Here is an 18,961-nt window from a genome sequence, read left to right as displayed (position 1 = left end):
TATACGCAAAGTTCAATCTGATAACGTCGGGCCGGGATCTCTCTCTTTTTATCTTGTTTCTTACTAACCGCAGAGACAGGATTGGGCCTTCAGACCCGTCTCACTGGCAAGTCGGAATTACGAAATAGGCGCTCGCCATCTCAATGTACTTCGTACTCTAATTGCCTCAATGGGTTTAGCCGCTCTTTGATGGTTGAGTTGTCAGCAGGCATGAATTGACTCTTCACGAGCAAAAGGATTTCCACGATGACGAACAAGCTCTGCTTATTAACAGCGTTGTACTCCAAGTGGCCAATCATTGAAGGCATAGCCGCCTGCAGCCGCCTGACTCCGAGCGGTAAATAAGGAGCTGGGCGCCAGTGGGAGAGCTGGCTAGGGCGGCTCCCACTTAGATGCCGTAGTGCGCGCTAGATTTGGCGGAAAGAAAAGGCTAGAATGGACTATGCTGATGATGGCGACTCAGACCAGGAACTAAAAACGAATAGGAGGCTGAGATGGGACTAATCAGGGCCATTTAAATTTTGCAAAAGGCAAAGGTACAGCAACTCTGAGAATAACTAGATAACTAAGACTTGCTTGCTAAGCATCAATACATCGACTACAATTGCCCATCTGCCGCCTCTCGTTGGGCAGGGCGACGACTTTCTGCTTCTGCCAGCCTTTCCAACAAAGATGGACCCGTTGAGCCGTTGATAAAGACTGCCACTCTGTCTCTGCCACTACCTACGGCTTTGATTCGAGATCCAATATCCAACGGACTTCCCTCGCTGATGATGAAGTGGCCCTTTGCTTGATCCTCTGGCAGCTTGGCTCCAAGGATCTTGTGTGCGTTTCCACTTACAAGATCCAGGGCAGCTTTCTCTCCCAGACGTCCGTTGCCATTGTGGTACGCTTTGCCGGCTTCAAGTCCCAAGTCGCGCACATACCAGTCCTCATACAGGCCAATGGCGACCGTGACGTTGGCATCGAGCAGGTAATCAATCGTTGTACCATTTGTCAGTGGTGCGCCGGGAAGAGAACGGCGTTGGTCCCAGTTATTCGGATGCACCTGAAGAGGAAGCAAGATGACGCCAACATTCGCGGCGCCTAGCTCTGCTGCAACGAGATGAGACTCTGCGCCGCCGAGGATGGCCAGTCTTATCTTGGACTTGGTGGCCTCTTCGACTTCTGACTTGATCCTCAATGCGATGGCAATGCCGTCTGCATTATCGATAGTGAGAGCCAAGGTCTTATTTCCAGCAATCACCTTTTGCAAATAGGCATCTTCTGAAAAAGGATCCTCAACTGTCTTATTCTTAGAAGCAGCGGCAAGAAGCTTGCTTCGCAGCTTGCCAAATAGTTCGGAATAACTGCCAGTGCTGCGAGCGCTAAGGTCAAGCGTGTAATGAACGGCGACATCGTCATCAAATACCGCACCTTTCTCGGCGACAGTCTTGGCTGCGGTGAGGAAGCCAACACTGGTACCATGATGGGAGCTGCCACTTACAAACTTTGGAGCAGAGATACCCTTGGTAACACCATACTTAGCAGCAATATGTAGCTTCTTGCTGTCCAGCCGAAGTCCATCGACAGCACGAGTAAAGGCTTTTGGATTCGGCCCATTGTCGGTTACATCCTCAGCGTCGATATCGTTCAATCCAATGGTTCGACCGACGCCAGTGAAAGAATTGGTGAGATAACCATTCTTTAGGATGATTCGCCGCCTCACTTTTTGGGCAGCTGCTTCATATTCGGGACTGCAGGGACCAATGCAAGCAATCTTCCCATTGGAGATAAAGACAGCCACAGGCTTGCCATCAGACTCGAAAACCTCATCATCAGACAGGAGAACCTTTTTAATGCCATAGAAAAGAACATCTTGCATCTCGGTTGGCTCTTCGACGATGTAAGATAACCCAGTATCGGGTACGAGGGGGCTTGACTTGGGCTTTGAGAGCTCAACCGGGTCTTCGAACTGTGCAGTGCCGTCAATCCAGACTTGGACGGGAGCAGCTCCAACGCTCAAGGGATCGCTGTCCCAAACCACAATATCGGCATCAAATCCTGGCTTGACTTTCCCTAGTCGTTTCCCAAAACCAAGCAGCTCTGCAGGGATGCTGGTAACGGCGGAGAGAGCAGCGTGGTAGGGAAGACCATAGTGATAGCCTTTTGCGGCTTCAAAGAGGACGTGCTGAGCATTGATAACCGGGTTGTCGCTGACATATACAGTCGTGAGGTTGGCATCGTAGAGATATTTGCCAGCATACTCGGACCCTATGTAGGCCTCGGCTTTGTAAAACATGTTATCAGCGAACAGAGCTGACGCGGGTGGTCGGCCTCCATATGTGCGCTTGAGGATCTAAAAGAAGTAACAGGGTTAGATGAGCCACAGCTATGGCAGAACGATTGAAAGAACCTACCTCAGTAGCTAGATACGTTTGATGAGCGTGATGGAAAGCCCGAATTGGGAACTTGAACTCGTTGGTATGATCCACCATGGCCTCAAGATCCGTGATGGTGTAACAGTGAGTGTTGATATGGACCTGGCCGCGAAGGGCCGCAGCAAGAGACTCCCAGAACAGCTCTTGCGGCAAATACCCGTCCATATTTTCCACACCAATAGCATCAGCCTTGTTGCACCAGTCATCCTGGCGCTGTATTAATGCTGTAGCTTGCTCAAAAGCGTGTCGAAAGTCGAAGCTTTCGCCCATGCGGCTGAATGGCCTTTTGTCGATGCCTCCATGGACCCTCTTGGCATTCTCTCCGCATGCCATCTTCATGAATCGCCAGTTACGATCCGGGTCTGCAAGCATGTCTTGCGCGCTGATCTCTTTGCGGCCGTTTCTGGGGCCAACAGCGTGCTTGATAGTGTAAGCCTCGCCGCCCATGTTGTTGCCGGAGCCGGGGAGGATGAGAGACGTGGTGACTCCGCCTGATTTGATGACTTCAATTTGGTGGTCCAACGGGTTAAGAGCATCAATGGATCGCGCCCACGGAGTCGTGTTATCCGAGAGTTCATTGGTATCGTCGTTGCCCAGAAGATTGGGAATAGAATCGACGCCAGCATGGCTGTGCATGTCGATGATGCCGGTGGTGAGTTGACGTCCAGCAGCATCAAAGATCAGGGTGTCATCCGGCAGTGAGCTTGACGATATCTCATGTTCGACTCGTTTGATGAGTCCATGCTCGAGCAATAAATCGCCTTTGATCCATTCCCAGCCCTTGCCCGCTCTCGCATCAGCCTCGCTTGTGCCCTCAAGAGGCTCGCCAACCCAAATAACAGCGTTTTTGATGAGAGTAGGCTTGCTGCCTTCGTCCCATCGCGCGTTCTTCTCTCGTCCAAGTCCAATTGGATCCTGGGGTTTGTGTTGGAGCTTTTGGCAAGTCTGCAGGTCATCGTGGAGCTTGTTCAGCGAGAGCAGCGGAACTTTCGTATCCTCTCGCCATATCTGTTTCCACTGCCCAGCCACCAACAACGTCAAAGCAGTCGCAGCGAAGAACTTCAAGACACGGGATCGGCGCAAGCCAGCTCGCCGACCGCGAAAAGGCGCAGCTCCAGAAGCTGGTGATGGGAGGCCAGAGGCGCTGTAGGCCGGAAGGCCAGCTTTTTCGTCCATCGTGAGGCCTCGCATCGCGATAGACGAAATGAAGGTAGTCTCTACACGAAAAGAGCCAAACAAGAGAGCATGGAGAAGAGAAATAGGAGATCCCCGTCCTGTCTTGTGCTACGACCGGAGCAACGATAGCTGATTCTCGTCTGCACAACGGATGTGGATGCCGAAAGATAACGAGCCCAGCAGCTAAAAGCGGCTGCGCTACCCCGAACTGCTTGTTGCAGCGACGAGCGCTGGAGCGGGCCAATCCGAGCCTATCAGACTCGCCACAGCAACGCCAAAAGTTCCAATCTGCAGGGAGCTTGCGGGGTAGCAGCCGCCAAGACACAGCGCTACGGCCCTTGAAACTTGAAATGGCCTGTGTCGCGAACAGATTTGGCCAAGTGTGGCGATGCCATCATTTTCGTCATTCATGGCACACGCGCTTGACGAGGCTGATTTGGCGGTCCACTTATATCTGGTACCTGCGCGGATGATATCTCGTTATTTCCGCAGTGGAGAGAGCTATGCACGGGCAAATAGTATGAGATGCTAATAATTCCAAGTTGATGTAATGTGCGAGCGCTCATCTAGTGGAACAACGGGTGTAACTGATCATTTCGCGATGTATCCCGATTGTTTCACGTTAATCCCTTCCGCTTCCGATTTGTTCATTTTCATGACCATCGTATGTTTGTGTTTCCACATTAAACAGTGTCTAAACCTATGCCGTTGGCGGGCAGTATAGATATAGCACGTAACATATCTGGTTAGCCGTGTGTAATTGTGTGCTGGCGAAAGGCCAATATATCGATCGACAAGAGAACTGGCTTGTAACTTGATTTCATTGTTTGTAATTGACCGCTTTTGGGTTATAAATGAACCTTTTTATGGCTTCTCTCTAAAATTGAGTCTCTCATGACTCGGGTCGATCCAAATGTTGTTGGTTTTCCGCTCAGAGCTTTACTGTGGTTTAGTGCAGCGGTGGCTTAAGATTATGTGAGACGAAACAATACCAACAGAGATACCAGGGCTCTAAAGAAGTCAAAGTGAGAATGCTTCAAGCTTCAATAAGATCTAAGTTTAACAATAAGATTTAAGCCGAATTCGGCTCTTCGGAATTCTCGGCCAAGCTAAAGACTATGGCTTTAGTATGTCTTTCAACTGAGGACTTGATCTTTAAATCTGACTGGTATCCACCAAGTAGGATATATAAGAGAGGCGAAGTAGGTTTTCGGACTTGAAAGAGAAAAGAAGTAACTAAATAACTGAAACTTCTTAGCTCTTGTTTCCGAGCCAAGGCCTGTCTCTTAAAAATGGACGCAAACGACAAGGTGGTTGCAGAACTGGTGCAAACGCGTATCAGTGTTTCTCCTGATCAATATAAAGATGTATACAATCAAAAAATGCACCCTATCTTGATGGCACAGCCTGGCATGATTGCAACGATGGCCGGTGTAGTCACTTCAGAGAATGATCAAGACTCAACAAAGCAAGCGGACGGTGCTACTGTACTTTCACTGGTCATTTGGAAAAACGTGGACTCGCATATTGGTTTTATTACGGGCAAAGCAGCAGGTCCTTTCTTCGAAGCATCGATGCCTTTAATGCGTGATCCACCCTCTGTTGAGCATTACGAGGTGGACGGCTTGCAACCGTCCGCTTTTCACAGCCACTACGCTCAGGTACTGAAAGCTTCTTCTGCCAACAGCAAAGAACTCTTGGAGAGCGTATTTCAGCGACACGTAGCTACCGAGGGGGAAAACAAGGTACTGTTTAGCGATTGCACGGAAGATGCGTCAAAGAAGGCCTTGGTACTATTTAGCGACTCAGACCAATTTGAAGCTACAGCTGGTGTTTTGGATAAAGGGACGGGAATCGGGAAGTATGATGTTAAATGGTACTCAAGGGGAACAACAAGCTATCTTTAAACGCATATGCCTTGCGAAAAGCAATGGAGAGCAGTCATTTAATATCATGGTTGCTTTAAATCTTCTTACTGTATCATATCTACTATCTTGTGTCCTAACAGGTTGGCACATCTCTGAGCCCGGTATTATTAACATTATATGAGTATTCTCTTACTTCAACGCCTAAACCTTCTACAACTTACCATATTGATCTATTCAATATAGCTAGGAATTGTTTTATCATAATTGCCGCTACACGCAGCAGCGACGCATCTCTCCAAGCTTGCGAAATAAAACTTCTTCCCCGTAAGCCCTGGCCCGTAATGAGCATATTTCGCAGAGTTGGTCATGATGGTTTTCGCAGATATTGGAATCACAGGCTCATCAATCATGCACCAACACGTATCGGTAATAAACTGAACCCCAAACCGTTCTAGTTCTTCGACCAGGCCTGCTTGACTTGCTAATCCATGTGTTGCTCTTCCACAAGCTACCATGATAGCTACTCGTTCATCTTTTGTCCGTCCTCGACAAATGTTTGCTAGCTTTCTCATTTCTGTAATAGAAAAGTGCGGATTTCCAAGCGAGATGAGGTCAACAGGCGAGTCATCTTGTGCGCTGTTGAGTGTTCTCCAGCTTGTCTCAAGTTGCCTCAGATCAAGGCTAATAGACTCTATACCATCTCTTTCACCTATCGCGTCTTGTATTGTGGCGGCTTCTGGAGTTACTCCAACGATGTGAAACATTGGAGCGCTTGCCATGGTGGCAAATGCCGCTCCAAATGCCTTTAAGTCGTCCGTCGATGGACGCACCCTCTCAAATCCTGTGATGACAGGTATCCGACTTCCTGAGAGACCACCAACATGATATCCTAGTAGAGGATAAAAGGAATCATCAATATCCTCATGCAGAAGAAGAGGCATCTCTACATGGAGTGAAGCAAGCCTGTTGTGCTTCAAATGAAGGCCTCCGTGCGGAGCACGCCCAGTTAAAGCAATGCATATATCCAGAAAATCCGGATACTTCATGGTCCTTGCACCGAGTACACTATTGGCGTATACCACAGCATTTGATTCAGCCCAAGCTACTTGATCGCCTACTTTCGGTGCACTCGAAAGTAAATAAGGAGCACAAGTAAAGGTTGGACGGCCGCCCATGTCGGTATATGCTGTGGCCAGCTTTTCTGCCGCCTCGCCAAATGTAGATGAAACGCCTTGAGAGCGCCAGCGCTTCTGATCCACGGATATAGAGTTGAGAGAAGTGGGAACCAAGACCTTGCCGCCCCAGTTGCGTAATCTTTCTGCGAATTCGAGCGACCCAGGCCCAGTATAAACACAGCCATCTATATGAACTTGCGTAATGCTTATTAGCTTATCGGCTCCTTCTATAGTAGCCATGCGTAAGATGATACGCATAGCAGCCTGAGCAGCTCGACCATGTAAGCCCTCCAGAAACTCTTTGTCCCCATCAGATAACTCAACATGGTGGTTCAAGCTTGTGCCCTGAAGCTTTTCGGTAGCCGGTTCGAAAACTTCAGGTACACTCTTCAGTTCTCCTTTTGAGACCGTATTCCCATTTATGGTGACATAAGTAGCGTTCTGTAGGTCTTGAAACTCGTCCGTCCCCAGAATCACTACTGGAACAGACTTATTGAAGATCTCTTCCGCAACCACGACTCCAAGGGTGAGAATGTCTTCCTTTCGTGAGAATATCAGGCCTCTTGGGCCCTTGCCATTTAGTATGAGTTCCAATAATACTCCACTCCCAGAGCAAGACCCGCGACCGCTGGGAATAGCGAGAATCGCATCTTGGATGTGTTTGCCACTTAACGGGTGATGGCGATCTATCACCTCGCTTGTTTGCGGATCGACGCCTCCCCAGAAGCTCAATTCGAGGTTACTAGCGACAAGTGGGCCTGAAGCCTTTCCTTCCACGTATGCAATTCCATGATGTGAGACTGGTCCTTTGAGCTGCATTGTGATCAGGAGTATATGTACTTTCGTCTAAAGATGTGCTCATAATAGCGCCTTTAAGGCAGGTAAATATAATTGGAACGCCCAAAGCATGAACCTGGATCCAGGCTCAAAGCATGTATTCCGCTGTCCCACTTGATGGTTATACAGATCGCTGATTGAGAAGATGCGACTTCCTCAATTTTGATCTTGGAGGATCGCGCAAGCCCTGATACTGAAACACATAAGAAGCTCCCATGAGCTAAGGCGTAGGTAGTGTGGAAGGAAACTAGAAGCGTCAAAGACAGCGGGAAATAACCAATCCGGGCATAGTTGTGACTGTGGCGAGTTTCGCTGGGCGAATTTTTGAATCAAGTGCGCGCTCAGAAGTTTGCCGATGAACTAGATTCCCCTCACTGTTGGCCCACTCCGCTTTAATATACGCGGTCGGCGAACTATTAACAATTTAGCCTGCCCCGTGCCCGTGTCGTGTTCCAATATGCCAAATGGCAAGTTGCACGGGATTCGGTAGCAGGGAACTGAAAGTCCTTTTCAATAGCTAGGCGTCCTTGAGGCTAATTATAGATAAAGAGAATATTGTCATATATCGATCTTCCCCGCTGCCATGTTCTTCTAGAATTAGTTGAAGAATCACATCTCTCCCTCAACCAAGTCTATCCCTGCATACGGCTACAGAGGGGAAAATGGCAATTCAGATAAGAGACGCAACAGAAAAAGACATGCCCGCCCTGGCACGGCTTGCAGGCGTCGTATTCCACCCGACAACCGATTGGATCACCCGTCAAGTCTTCCCTCTGCATCTGCAGCCGAAAAATATTCCCGATGGCGACTCATCGCTACCCTGGCGCCAGTTAAGAAAGACAGCGAGCTTCAATACGTCAAATTGCACCGTTAAAGTAGCCGTCGATACCGCCCTGAACAACCAAATCGTTGGCTACGCTGTGTGGGAGCAGCCAGTTGATGATGAGAAGCCCCCAACAGCGCCTGCAGACCCAGAGCTGCCTTCAGATGTCACGGACATGAAGGTCTTTGAGGAGCTCAAGTCAATCTTGAAAGAGGACCATAAAGCCAGTTTTGGAGATAGAGAGCTGAAAGACGTGTGGCGTTTGTCTCCCCTTCCTACATCTCTACAAATTTTGCTTCATAATAAGCAACGCAGTTAACCGATAGTACCCTTTAGATCTCGACATGATTGGGGTTGACCCACTTCACCAGCGGAGAGGAATTGGCAAGGCGCTCTTAACATGGGGCATGCGGCAAGCCACCAAGGCCGGCAGGGATTGCTACCTCATGGCAACGCCACAGGGACGACCGCTCTATGAAGCGTTTGGCTGGGAGATTGTACGGCCGTTGAACATGTTTGGAGTAATGCATCACTCGATGATTTATCGAGCCAATAAAGAAGCACTTTTATGAGGCATGAATGATGAAAGAAGCTGTAAATACATGTAGAGTTTACTGCTCATCACTTACGAAACGTCATGATATAGACAAGAGCGAGAGGGGTTTATAGAGAAAGGATCGTGGAAATTGACAGACTTGACGCTTATGCTATATATTATTGTCTATCTATTGCAACGTGAACTCGTAAAGAAACGTCATAGCCATCCTCGCCATGCCTAATAAGTTCGTCTAAAATTGCTTTGTTAGGGATCTATCCTATAATTAATAACCATCTAACCGGCTTTTCCAATCTATTAAAAAATGTTGAGACATCGCAAAATGAAAGTTGTTAAAAAAGTCGCTAGAGTAGAGATATGCATAACTCTTTCAGTTCCTTTATCTTCTTCACGCCTACTCAGCCTTCTTGGACATCTTCGTTCGGAGCTTCATCAGCAGGTACACCAAAGCGTACGAGCTAAACACCATCAGCACCACGATACCAGCATCTCGCCAGCCGTAGTAGTATTCTTTCAGGTTCAACGTGCGAAGATAATCTTGGCCCTTGGAGTATGAGCACACTTGGCAGTTGGCCGTGGCGCTGGGGTTAATGAGATCTGCCACTGCGCCTGGGCCTGCTGCCAAGTAGTCCTTGAGATAGTCTCCGCAGGTTGTGCCGTTGGGAGGATTGAAAGTGGCGAATTCGTGCTCGGCACACTTGATTTCGGCTCCCCACAGGTTGAAAACCAACATGCTTCCCATGAGATAGTTGAAAGGATTGAGGTAGTAAATCCAGTATCTCCAAAACTCTTGAATCTGGGCATAAGGCACCAAGACACCACAAAAGGACACGAGGGTTCCGATGACGACAGGGTTCGCCAAGACAGCAAAGACTTCGTTAGGCGCGTACGCAGCAATGAACTGACCCATACCGGTGTAGAGGAACTCATAACAGAGCATGACAAAGAAGGTTCCTCCGGCGCGATGAGAGTCGCCGGGGAAACCCACAGTGTAATACCAGCACACAAAGTAGAGCACGGCGCAGACGATGAGGTAAGGAATCTCCGAAACAATAAGAGCAGTTACAAAAGCAATCCATGAGTACATCTTGGACTTCTTCTCGCGTGTTTCGAAAATGTTTCGGCGGTGGATGAAGAGAGGTTGCAGCTGGGCAAGTACACCAGGCGCGACGAAAATGAAGTTGAAGATAGTGAAGAGCTTCAGCTGCAAATCGCCAATGGAGTCCTTGATCATCCAGAAAGAGAAGCCGTTGAACAGAGCCGAGAAGATGTGCAGAGCGAACTTGTTGTTGACGTAGTCGGCGTTGCGGTACAAGCTGACATTCATGCGTTGAGTGACAAGCTTGGTCTGCTCCCAGAGGGTTGTAGCGAATTCATTACCGTCATCCACAGTACCAGGAGGCTTCGATGCAGCCTCGTCAATGATTCGATCAAGCTCCGTGGTCATGTTGGAATACTCGGGAGATGCGAGCCAGACCTCGTTCCAATCCTTGCCCTGGGAAAGCTGTCCTGAAACCACGTCAATCATGTGCTCAGCAGGGTTCACCTCTGTTGGGCACGCGGCATCGTAACGGGCAAAGTATTCCTTAACGACCTTGGCCTGATCACCAATCTCTCCGAAATAAACAGTCTTGCCACCCTTTGCGAGCAACAAAAGCGTATCGAATTGAGCAAACAGTTGAGCAGAAGGCTGGTGGATCGTGACTAAAACGGCTTGACCGACGGCAGCGAGCTTTCGTAAGAAGCGGACAGTGTGGTAGGCAGACTGGCCATCCAGACCAGAAGTAGGCTCGTCCAGGAAGATCAAAATGCTAGGCTTAGAGACAAGTTCAACACCAATTGTGACACGCTTGCGCTGTTCAACGCTCAATCCCGCGCCTACTTCGCCAATCAAAGTGTCGGCAATATCGTGAAGTTCCAAGAGATCGATAATGGTGTTTACATAGGCTAACTTCTCCTCACGTGGCGTATCACGGCTCTGTCGGAGCAGAGCAGAGAATTCCAAAGCTTCTCGGACAGTGGCGTAGGCCTCGTGCACATCGAGCTGTTCACAGTAACCGGCAGATCGTTGGAAAGAGACGGGCAGTGGTCGACCGTCAACCTGGATGGAGCCACGAATAGTACCTTCAGTCTTTCGCTGAGCAAGGACATCAAGCAATGTAGTCTTTCCAGCACCAGACGATCCCATCAAAGCAGTCAGGTTTCCAGGCTTAACCCAGCCTTGGACGTTATCTAGCAACAGACGGTCGCCTGAGGGTGTCTTGACAGTGTAACAGAGGTTCTTCCACGTGAAAACGGAGGAATTGCGAATGAGGTTGCCTTGGGCGGCCACGGTATCATCAGTCGAGTTGTTATCGGACTGGGCATTGACGGTGGCATCATCCTTCTCTGAAACGTGACCTGATTCTGACGACACCTGGCCCTCTTCGTCGACTTGTCGAACAGCCTTGACAAGCTTGGACTGCTCTCGGGGAATAAGCAAGCTGGGTCCGTTCTCAGACGACAACTTCCACTTTGTGGTGAAGAAAATGGTAATGGCCACAAACAGAGCCCACCATGCCCAGATGATTCCAAAGTTCCTCCATACGTGCGAATGGCTGTAAGAGAGTGACGCAAGGTACAAGTCGCCATCGACAAAAGTCTGTCCCGGAACGGCACCACCTACACCAGCACAAGCTTGAGCGCCTGCATCAGTGAAACCGGGGCCATTGGGAACAATGTTAGGGCCGACACAAGGGATGATCTTGCCGTGAAACTCGTTTGAGAGAATGGCATCGAATCCATAAGCCATTGGGTCGATCCAGAAGAGCCAGACAAACCAGGGGTGCATGCGTGGCTTCTGAATCATGTAGCCGTTGTACATGATGGTAGCAGAAATGATCAGACCTGAAACCTTGGATGCGCCATCAAACGTGCTGAAAGCTGCACCGATGGCTCTGAAAAGGGCAGTCATACACTTAACAAACAAATTAGCTCAAAGGTCAATGATAGACGAGAATCAGGTAGACACTTACGAAAGTGGTAGCCACAACAATGATCCAGAAAGTGAAGAAGTGGCCCGCAGACATTGTCAAACCAACCATGAAATACAGAATCAGAGAGAAGGCAGAGACTTGCACCAGGATGACGGGGATATCAGCAGCAATCTGCGCAATGCAAAAGGCTGCGGGGTGGAAGTATGCGAATGACTTGTGTTTAATCAGGACAGGGCGGCCTTTGAATGACTCGGTGACTTCGGACATGGACAGCAGCGCATTGAAAAGCAAAGCGAAGAAACAAGCTCCGGACTTCACGAATAATCCTCCGGTAGTGTCGGGAGCGTTGTAGAAAAGCGAACCAGCAATGAGTGCTTGAACAATGGTAGAGAACTGCTTGATGAAGAAAGTTGCCTTGTCACCCCAGATGATCTGGTATTGTCGCTTGATACATGTCCGCACTTGAGTCCAAAAGCTCACTGTGAATGAGCTTGATGCCGGCAATCCCTTGTCCTTTTCATAGGCAACGCCCTCTTGGAACAACTTGGTCTTGGTCTGCGCCTCCTCTGTTGTCGGGTAGTTGTATTCAGCTATCGCTTGGTTGTAAACAGCAGTGTTTTCGTATTCGCTGCGGATGGCGCCTGCAGTTCGGGGAAACTTGAGCTTCATCTCGTCTCGGACTTTTCTCTCGGTAGGGACGGTCACACCGGTGAGGAAGTCAGCCACGTTGGCTCCATCGTCGCAGATGAAGCCCAGGTTCTCCATGAATGGTCGAGCCTCGCGCATGGGGCCGTAGTAGATCTCTTTGCCTTCGTCCAAAACAAGAACTTTGTCGAAGAGGTTATAGATACCGTTGCCGGCTTGGTATAGAGTAACGATGGAAGCTAAGCCGAGGACATCGGTCATGGCTCGAACGGCCTTTGCCCACTCGAGAGCACTATAATATGAAACAGGTTAGACGATGAACACCTTTTTTTTTGGTAAGAATATTACACTTACGTGCTGGCATCAAGACCACGCGTTGAGTTATCCCAGCAAAAGACACTGCCCTTGGATGCGAGACACTCGATGATGGATACTCGCTTTCGTTCTCCTCCAGAAACACCTCGGACAAAAGCATCGCCGACTTTGGTATCTTCCGTGTGCTCAATACCCATGGACTTGAGTAGAAACTTTCGGGTCTCCTGGCGAATTTCCTCCTGGCTAGTGATACCATTGGGTAGATTATATGGTACCTTTAATCGTGTTGCAAAGTCCATAGTCTGTCCCACAGTCAAAGATGGGAAGAAGATTTCCTCTTCAGTGTTCATGATAATTTGGCCCCGATAGCGTTTTGCCTCTTCGGCCTTCATGGAACCAAAGGAAACGTCGCCGGAAATCTGAGCATATCCATGTCGTCGGTTGGCCAACATGTTGAGTAGTGTGGTACATCCGGACCCTGGTCGACCCAGCACGAGGAGCATCTCCCCGGGCTTGACACATCCATGAGCATTGTCGAGGATTTTCTTCAAAGGCGGCTTTTGGCGAGATTCCTTTATCAGTTTGGGGATGTTGAACTGGGAGACGACATTTTCGTGGATGGCTGCATCAGCACTGATAGCCTCGACAGTGAGATTCTGGAATGTGACTCCGAGCTCGCGGGCTTGGAAACCGGAAGCTTGATCGCGGTCATTGATGGCGGTGATTTCTGGCTTCATAAACCAGCTGCTATCGACAGCTTCTTTTTCACCCACTGAAGCGTTGAGGTCTGTGAGCGTCTCGCCGTATGTGGACTCCATCATGTTGTCAGGTCCGTGTTAGTGGCTAAGACACCACGTACTGCAGAACTGAAACAGGATGTGGCGAAAGGAGCTTATAGAGACTCTACAGAGGAAAAAAAGAAAGAAGGAGATTTTCTTGATAGCGAAAGTCCGCCATTTTTAACAGCTGGGAGGCCCTCGGCTTCAGCCCACAATTGATTATCTAGATACCGCAATATGTCAAATCGGTGGATACTCGGTGCTGGAAGAAGGCCGAGACGGACCCCCGGGCTGATTTCTATCTTAAATCCATAGCCATAATGGGGCACAAGAGCAGGATTGAAAACCCCATTGTGACTCAGCTCATGGGGCTGCAGGATTCTAGATAACGTCTGAAGCGCAAGGCAAACGTCTGTGTTTGCGTGGCCAGGAAGCTGGAAGATGGACCGCCTCCTCCGTGTAACCACCTCGCACTCGGATAGCGGCTCCACGAGCTTAAAATTTCCCCTGGGCGCGGCTCCACGGCGGGAACCTTGTCAGAAGCAAAGAACTTGCTCGCTGTTCCGCTTAGTCAGGCAGTCTGGAGCTCCAAACAAAGGTCGGAGGAGGATCCACCCCAACGTTGGTCTGCGGCTATCTTCCCGGTGAATCTGGAATTTGCTTGTGACATGGGACCCGGGAATTTCGCTGTTTTCGCTTTTCCTTATTTGGGAGCATCGGACATTACCTTGGTGAACGATTAACGATGCAGATGTGTTTGCTGTCTGGCACATCCTCAGGGGTGTAATGCAACGGCTACACAACTACCGATGGCATGAGTCGACTAGACGCCCAAGCATGGCGATATCACCACCCACCCTTTGACATTGTGTTTTCTGGTGTTCGATATGCAGTTGCATGATGATGTTATTGATGCCTGTTTGCAGCAGTGCCCGTGCTATCAAACTCTATCCACGAGGAGTAGAATATAGAACAAGTCACTTCCCTAATGAGTACACGAATACTCCACATTCTACCAAAGCTCCGTTGACTAAGCGGAACAAAATCTCACTCCAATCTTCCCCAGGTCTCCTTTTTAATCTTGCCGTGAACTTTGTCGCCAGTAGTTGCGGCACATGACAAAATTGCGTCGTCTATCGGGACAACGGTAAGTGCTCCCACCGTGCTCCGTATTGCAAATCAACTCCGATGAGGATTACATAGCCTTAGCGGATTATTCCTCAGCAAACGGCTGTCGTCCAATACTTCAGGAGCAAGCCCCCATCGGCATCCCAGCTTCTGATACCAGCCTGGCCACAGCGCGTCTGACGCCATGCGTCAACTCGCCAGCTCGGCTTTACTCCCTGCGGCCAAACCGTTGTTCCAGCCCGCTTTTATTTCTCAGCAGTACTAAAAACGCCCGTTCGGACAGGGCTGCTTGAGCGAAACTTCCGCTTACTCATCGCTTGCGGGCTTGGGCTTAGGCTGCTTCGGATATCGACGAGAGGCGAAAGCCTATTCGTGACGAGGCCAAAGCCCGAGCCTGACAGCTATCTACCTGGGTATCTACTTGGAAACTTCCGAGAAATATTTTCTCTCCATGGATAGAGCCAGGAATTCGCCCATCACAGACGGGGCCCAGCACAAGATGGCCGCGCAACGACGTGCTTGCGACGCCTGCTATAAGCGTAAGGTATTTTGATAATCCCCGTACATTGACTCCATTGTCTGGGTATTAGCCAGCTGCCTCTTGCATAACTTCAATGCCATGTTTCTTCATAAGCGGAACTTTCATCTGATATCCTTCTTGTCTTATCTACCCTACAAGCACACATCATGATATGGGCATCTACCGAGATACATACACTTACACGTGGCAATGGATGCTCGTATAGATTCAATGTGATCGATCTGATCCGGATGAACAATGCAACTGGTGTCTACACCATGGTCTCCACTGTACTATTAACCGGATCAGAGGCCGGAAGAAGAAGACAAAGTAAGTACAAGTACCCTACCAACCTGCCGCCTTTGTGTGGTGGTGGTGGTGTGTTTTACCATGTCCGCTGACAAAGACGGTGGGAAAGGAGCTCCAGAGAGAGCATTGTTAAACGCCTGGAGCGTATAGAGGAGGGCATTGCTAGGGCTAAAGCTCTGAAACAGAGCACCCAGACAGCCTCACCTGTTTCAGCGGATTCGCCTGATGGCTCCAATGCCCAACAAGGGAAAGCTACTAGTACACCCAGCAGCATACCCACCAATACATCCATAACACGCACTCTTAGTCGCTCCAGCGAGAATTCGCAAGTTTGCTCTAGACAGCTAGGTGCTTCTCCGCTCGGACAAATATGGATGTCAGGGCAGAAGTTTGCTGCTATATGCGACCAGAACGGCATTCCCCGATTTACTCCCCTTGGTGAGAAGTACATATACGCTCAGACGGGGCAGTGGCCTCACTTCCACAACCAGAGCACCTTTGCCTTTGAATGCCCTTTTCAGGCCTCTTCCGGTGCTTTAACTCAACATTCCCCCAGGGGACAATTAAACCGAACACCAGCCGATCAACTCCCAGAGAAATGGATCACCAACACATTGTTCGATCTTTTTTTGCAATCGGAATTCCGCCTTGCCTTTCCCCTTGTCGATCGTGAGCTATTTAAAGAGACAATACGAATAGCCTATGACTCGCCGGAAACGAATCCGACAATTGAGGAGATTAGCAGCAAAGCATGCGTTTTCGCTTTCTTGTCCCTCAGCAGCCATCATTTTGCTGCCTTGAGCGTCTCAAATCATGTTGACAGCGATGGCTGTGCTAAGCAAGCGCAAATCTTGATAGCCGACTTTATTGAAGATGCCAGTGTCACGACGTTACAAGTGATGGTACTATTGGTATGTCATGATTCAGAATATGTCACATTTTATAGCTGTTTCTAACGTCTTGCAGCTCATGAATGAAGCGCTCTGTGGCCGCTTAGAAGCATCATCCATGTACCACGCCATTGCATGCCGTACAGTCTATGCCCTGGGAGGACATACTCTAATAAGTGATCCACCAGAGGATCGTGATCTTACGGTCAAGGAGCTCGAAGAGCGTCAGATTCGACTTCTATTCTGGCTATGCTATCTCTTTGATAAAGACATAGCCCTAAGAAGCGGCCAGCCTCCTATCATGAGCGACGAGTTTTGTGATCTCACGCTTCCCAAAGATTACTTGAAGAATCGCTTCGCGAATGATCTTTCCATTCCACAAAACATTCGAAAGCCGTTCTTGCCCAACGACCTTCGGTTAAGCATACTCAAATCGAAGGCTGTCAGGGCTCTTTACTCTGTGGGCTCTTTGCGTAAATCCGACGCCGAACTTCTTCACACCATTCGAGAACTCGATGAAGAATTGGAGAATTGGCGTACTTCGATACCGGCAGAGTACGCACCGTCGCTCAGTATTCGCAAAGATGTCAAACTTGCCAAGGATATCAGCCAGTTGACGAGCATGCTTCATATCGAACTGCATTTAGACTACCATTATCTCTTGAATATTATTCACTGCGCTAGTGGTCGATGCGTGGCAGATTGGAATGAGTCTGGCCAGGAAATGATCTTTGGGCTGGAATCCAGTCTCGATATATCCGTTGAAGCTAGTCGATCGACTCTCATTTATCTTAGTGAGGCTGCGCCTCGGTTGGCTGGCGAAGCATTCTGGTGAGAACATACAATTTTGCAAATAGAATCTATTGAGTGATTAAATACTAATAGTCTATGCACTAGGGTCTTCATCTTCTATCCTGTTTCCGCGCTTCTTAGTCTCTTTTTTAATATCCTACGAAATCCTCGGCACGAATACGCAGCTCACGATATGGAGCTACTTACCCTGGCAACAAATGTCATCAGAAGTATGCCTATTCTTAGAGTTACAACTCACGAGGTCGAATATTTACGCAAAATGGACGCTTTTGTTGAGGAGCTGGGTCGACTTAGCCAAGCGGCAATCGCAAAGGCGCAGAATGAGAATGCCTAAGCAGAAGGATGATTGCTGACAGTGGGCGTTTGGTACTTGTACTATTATTTGGTTCTGATGTTCAGTTTAACACGATTCAAGCGATGGGTGCTAATGAGAGAGGGATACTGGCTCCTCCTGGAATTTTATAGAATCTGATATACACGATTGTAATAATGAAGATAATGAGATTGGCGGTAATCTAGGCACGAGAATATGAAACATGCGGTCCTATTGTACATTAAAACATGTTTCATGCTGATTAAACATCTATGTGGCTCACGAACATACGCAAGTGCCTTTGAATCTGCACAACATGAAATGTTAAGTATTCTTATACACTACAACGCCGATAATAGGTTCTTTCTTCTGATATACTTCTTTTAATAACTTTAGGCTTCGAAAAAGAAAACCGTATCATTGCTTCGAGCAACATCCATCTCCTTCAACTCATTTGAATAGAGCAACACTCTCGTAAGCTTTGTTTTCGCTATCGCTATCATCATAGCCATCTTAATCATCATCGGTATTTTCAGTTCCAAACAGTGCTCCCGCACTCCGATCAGCCTTCATTCTAACCTTTTCTCCCCTATACATCCAATATGTAGACTCTCGAATTCGATAAGCGAAATCACACTCTTGCTCGGTATTCATCTCCGAAACAACTGCCTGCGTGCTCTTATGGCACCGCCCTGCAGTCCCCAAGTCAGTCCCTCCCGGGTATATGTATGAGGCAGTAACACCCACCCCTGCAGAGCCCTGTTTTGACGCGTCTTCTTTGATGCAAAGCTTTTTCGCTGACGCAACGCGAATTATCATGTATAATGTCTTCGAGAAATTGCAGTTCCTTACATATTCCTGCACTTCGGGGGCCTCCATGCTTGCATTCATATAGTCTCTACCAGGCAAGAACAGTTTTTGCACCAGGGTTCGGGCCTGGGGACTGCCCCTCCATTCTTCGCCGCTGTTCTTGTTGATGAAGCATTTGCTGCTGGCGCATGGCAGCTGCTAAGCTCGTGTTGTTCATCCCAACTGGATTGCCGCCCTGTTAGTCTGCCTACGTAGTCAATGACAGACATCTATACCGGTGGGATACTTGTATTGCTGCAACTGCTGCTGCTGTTACAGCCGCTGCTTTTCCCAGGCCATCAAAGCTTGCATGTTGGCGACATTGATAGACTTGGTACCGATCAGATCACCGCCGCGTTAGTCTGCCATATCATGGCGGACATGTTCCCCTAGAACAATGCTTACATTGTTGCTGCTGATCAAGCTCATTACGATGCGGCTGCTTGCTAAACCTTTGCGTTGACGGTACGGATATTTGCTCCGGTTGGCCTGCATGCTGCACATCAGTGGAAGATTGATCCGGCCCAGTAATGTATTGCGACTCGGCTCGAGCCATCATGAGGCATTGCT

General features: G+C 48.8%; 6 protein-coding genes across 6 annotated transcripts; 3 read left to right on the top strand and 3 right to left on the bottom strand.

Annotated features, from left to right (window-relative positions):
• Positions 1-598: 598 nt before the first annotated feature.
• On the bottom strand, positions 599-3,611 carry TGAM01_v207411 (hypothetical protein; the record flags this gene model as incomplete). Its single annotated transcript, XM_018808016.2, has 2 exons — positions 599-2,338; positions 2,400-3,611. The coding sequence occupies 2 exons, from the start codon at positions 3,609-3,611 to the stop codon at positions 599-601; spliced, it is 2,952 nt and encodes a 983-aa protein (XP_018658793.2).
• Positions 3,612-4,888: 1,277 nt separating this feature from the next.
• On the top strand, positions 4,889-5,503 carry TGAM01_v207410 (hypothetical protein; the record flags this gene model as incomplete). Its single annotated transcript, XM_018808017.1, has 1 exon — positions 4,889-5,503. One exon carries the CDS (start codon positions 4,889-4,891, stop codon positions 5,501-5,503), a length of 615 nt encoding a protein of 204 aa, XP_018658794.1.
• A 191-nt stretch (positions 5,504-5,694) lies between these two features.
• Positions 5,695-7,458, bottom strand: TGAM01_v207409 (hypothetical protein; the record flags this gene model as incomplete). Its single annotated transcript, XM_018808018.1, has 1 exon — positions 5,695-7,458. One exon carries the CDS (start codon positions 7,456-7,458, stop codon positions 5,695-5,697), a length of 1,764 nt encoding a protein of 587 aa, XP_018658795.1.
• A 680-nt stretch (positions 7,459-8,138) lies between these two features.
• Positions 8,139-8,618, top strand: TGAM01_v207408 (hypothetical protein; the record flags this gene model as incomplete). Its single annotated transcript, XM_018808019.1, has 1 exon — positions 8,139-8,618. The coding sequence occupies one exon, from the start codon at positions 8,139-8,141 to the stop codon at positions 8,616-8,618; it is 480 nt and encodes a 159-aa protein (XP_018658796.1).
• Positions 8,619-9,249: 631 nt separating this feature from the next.
• TGAM01_v207407 (hypothetical protein) lies at positions 9,250-13,611 on the bottom strand (the record flags this gene model as incomplete). Its single annotated transcript, XM_018808020.2, has 3 exons — positions 9,250-11,811; positions 11,870-12,767; positions 12,830-13,611. The coding sequence occupies 3 exons, from the start codon at positions 13,609-13,611 to the stop codon at positions 9,250-9,252; spliced, it is 4,242 nt and encodes a 1,413-aa protein (XP_018658797.2).
• A 1,996-nt stretch (positions 13,612-15,607) lies between these two features.
• Positions 15,608-17,563, top strand: TGAM01_v207406 (hypothetical protein; the record flags this gene model as incomplete). The annotated part of the gene is made up of 4 exons (XM_024550090.1): positions 15,608-15,626; positions 15,677-16,437; positions 16,493-17,247; positions 17,314-17,563. 4 exons carry the CDS (start codon positions 15,608-15,610, stop codon positions 17,561-17,563), a joined length of 1,785 nt encoding a protein of 594 aa, XP_024405178.1.
• Positions 17,564-18,961: the final 1,398 nt, after the last annotated feature.

This window comes from Trichoderma gamsii (assembly GCF_001481775.2).
Source record: "Trichoderma gamsii strain T6085 chromosome Unknown Scaffold_27.2, whole genome shotgun sequence".
Taxonomy (NCBI): Eukaryota; Fungi; Ascomycota; class Sordariomycetes; order Hypocreales; family Hypocreaceae; genus Trichoderma; species Trichoderma gamsii.
The sequence above is the reverse complement of the archived record's forward strand: the minus strand, read 5'-3'. Positions and strand labels throughout refer to the sequence as shown.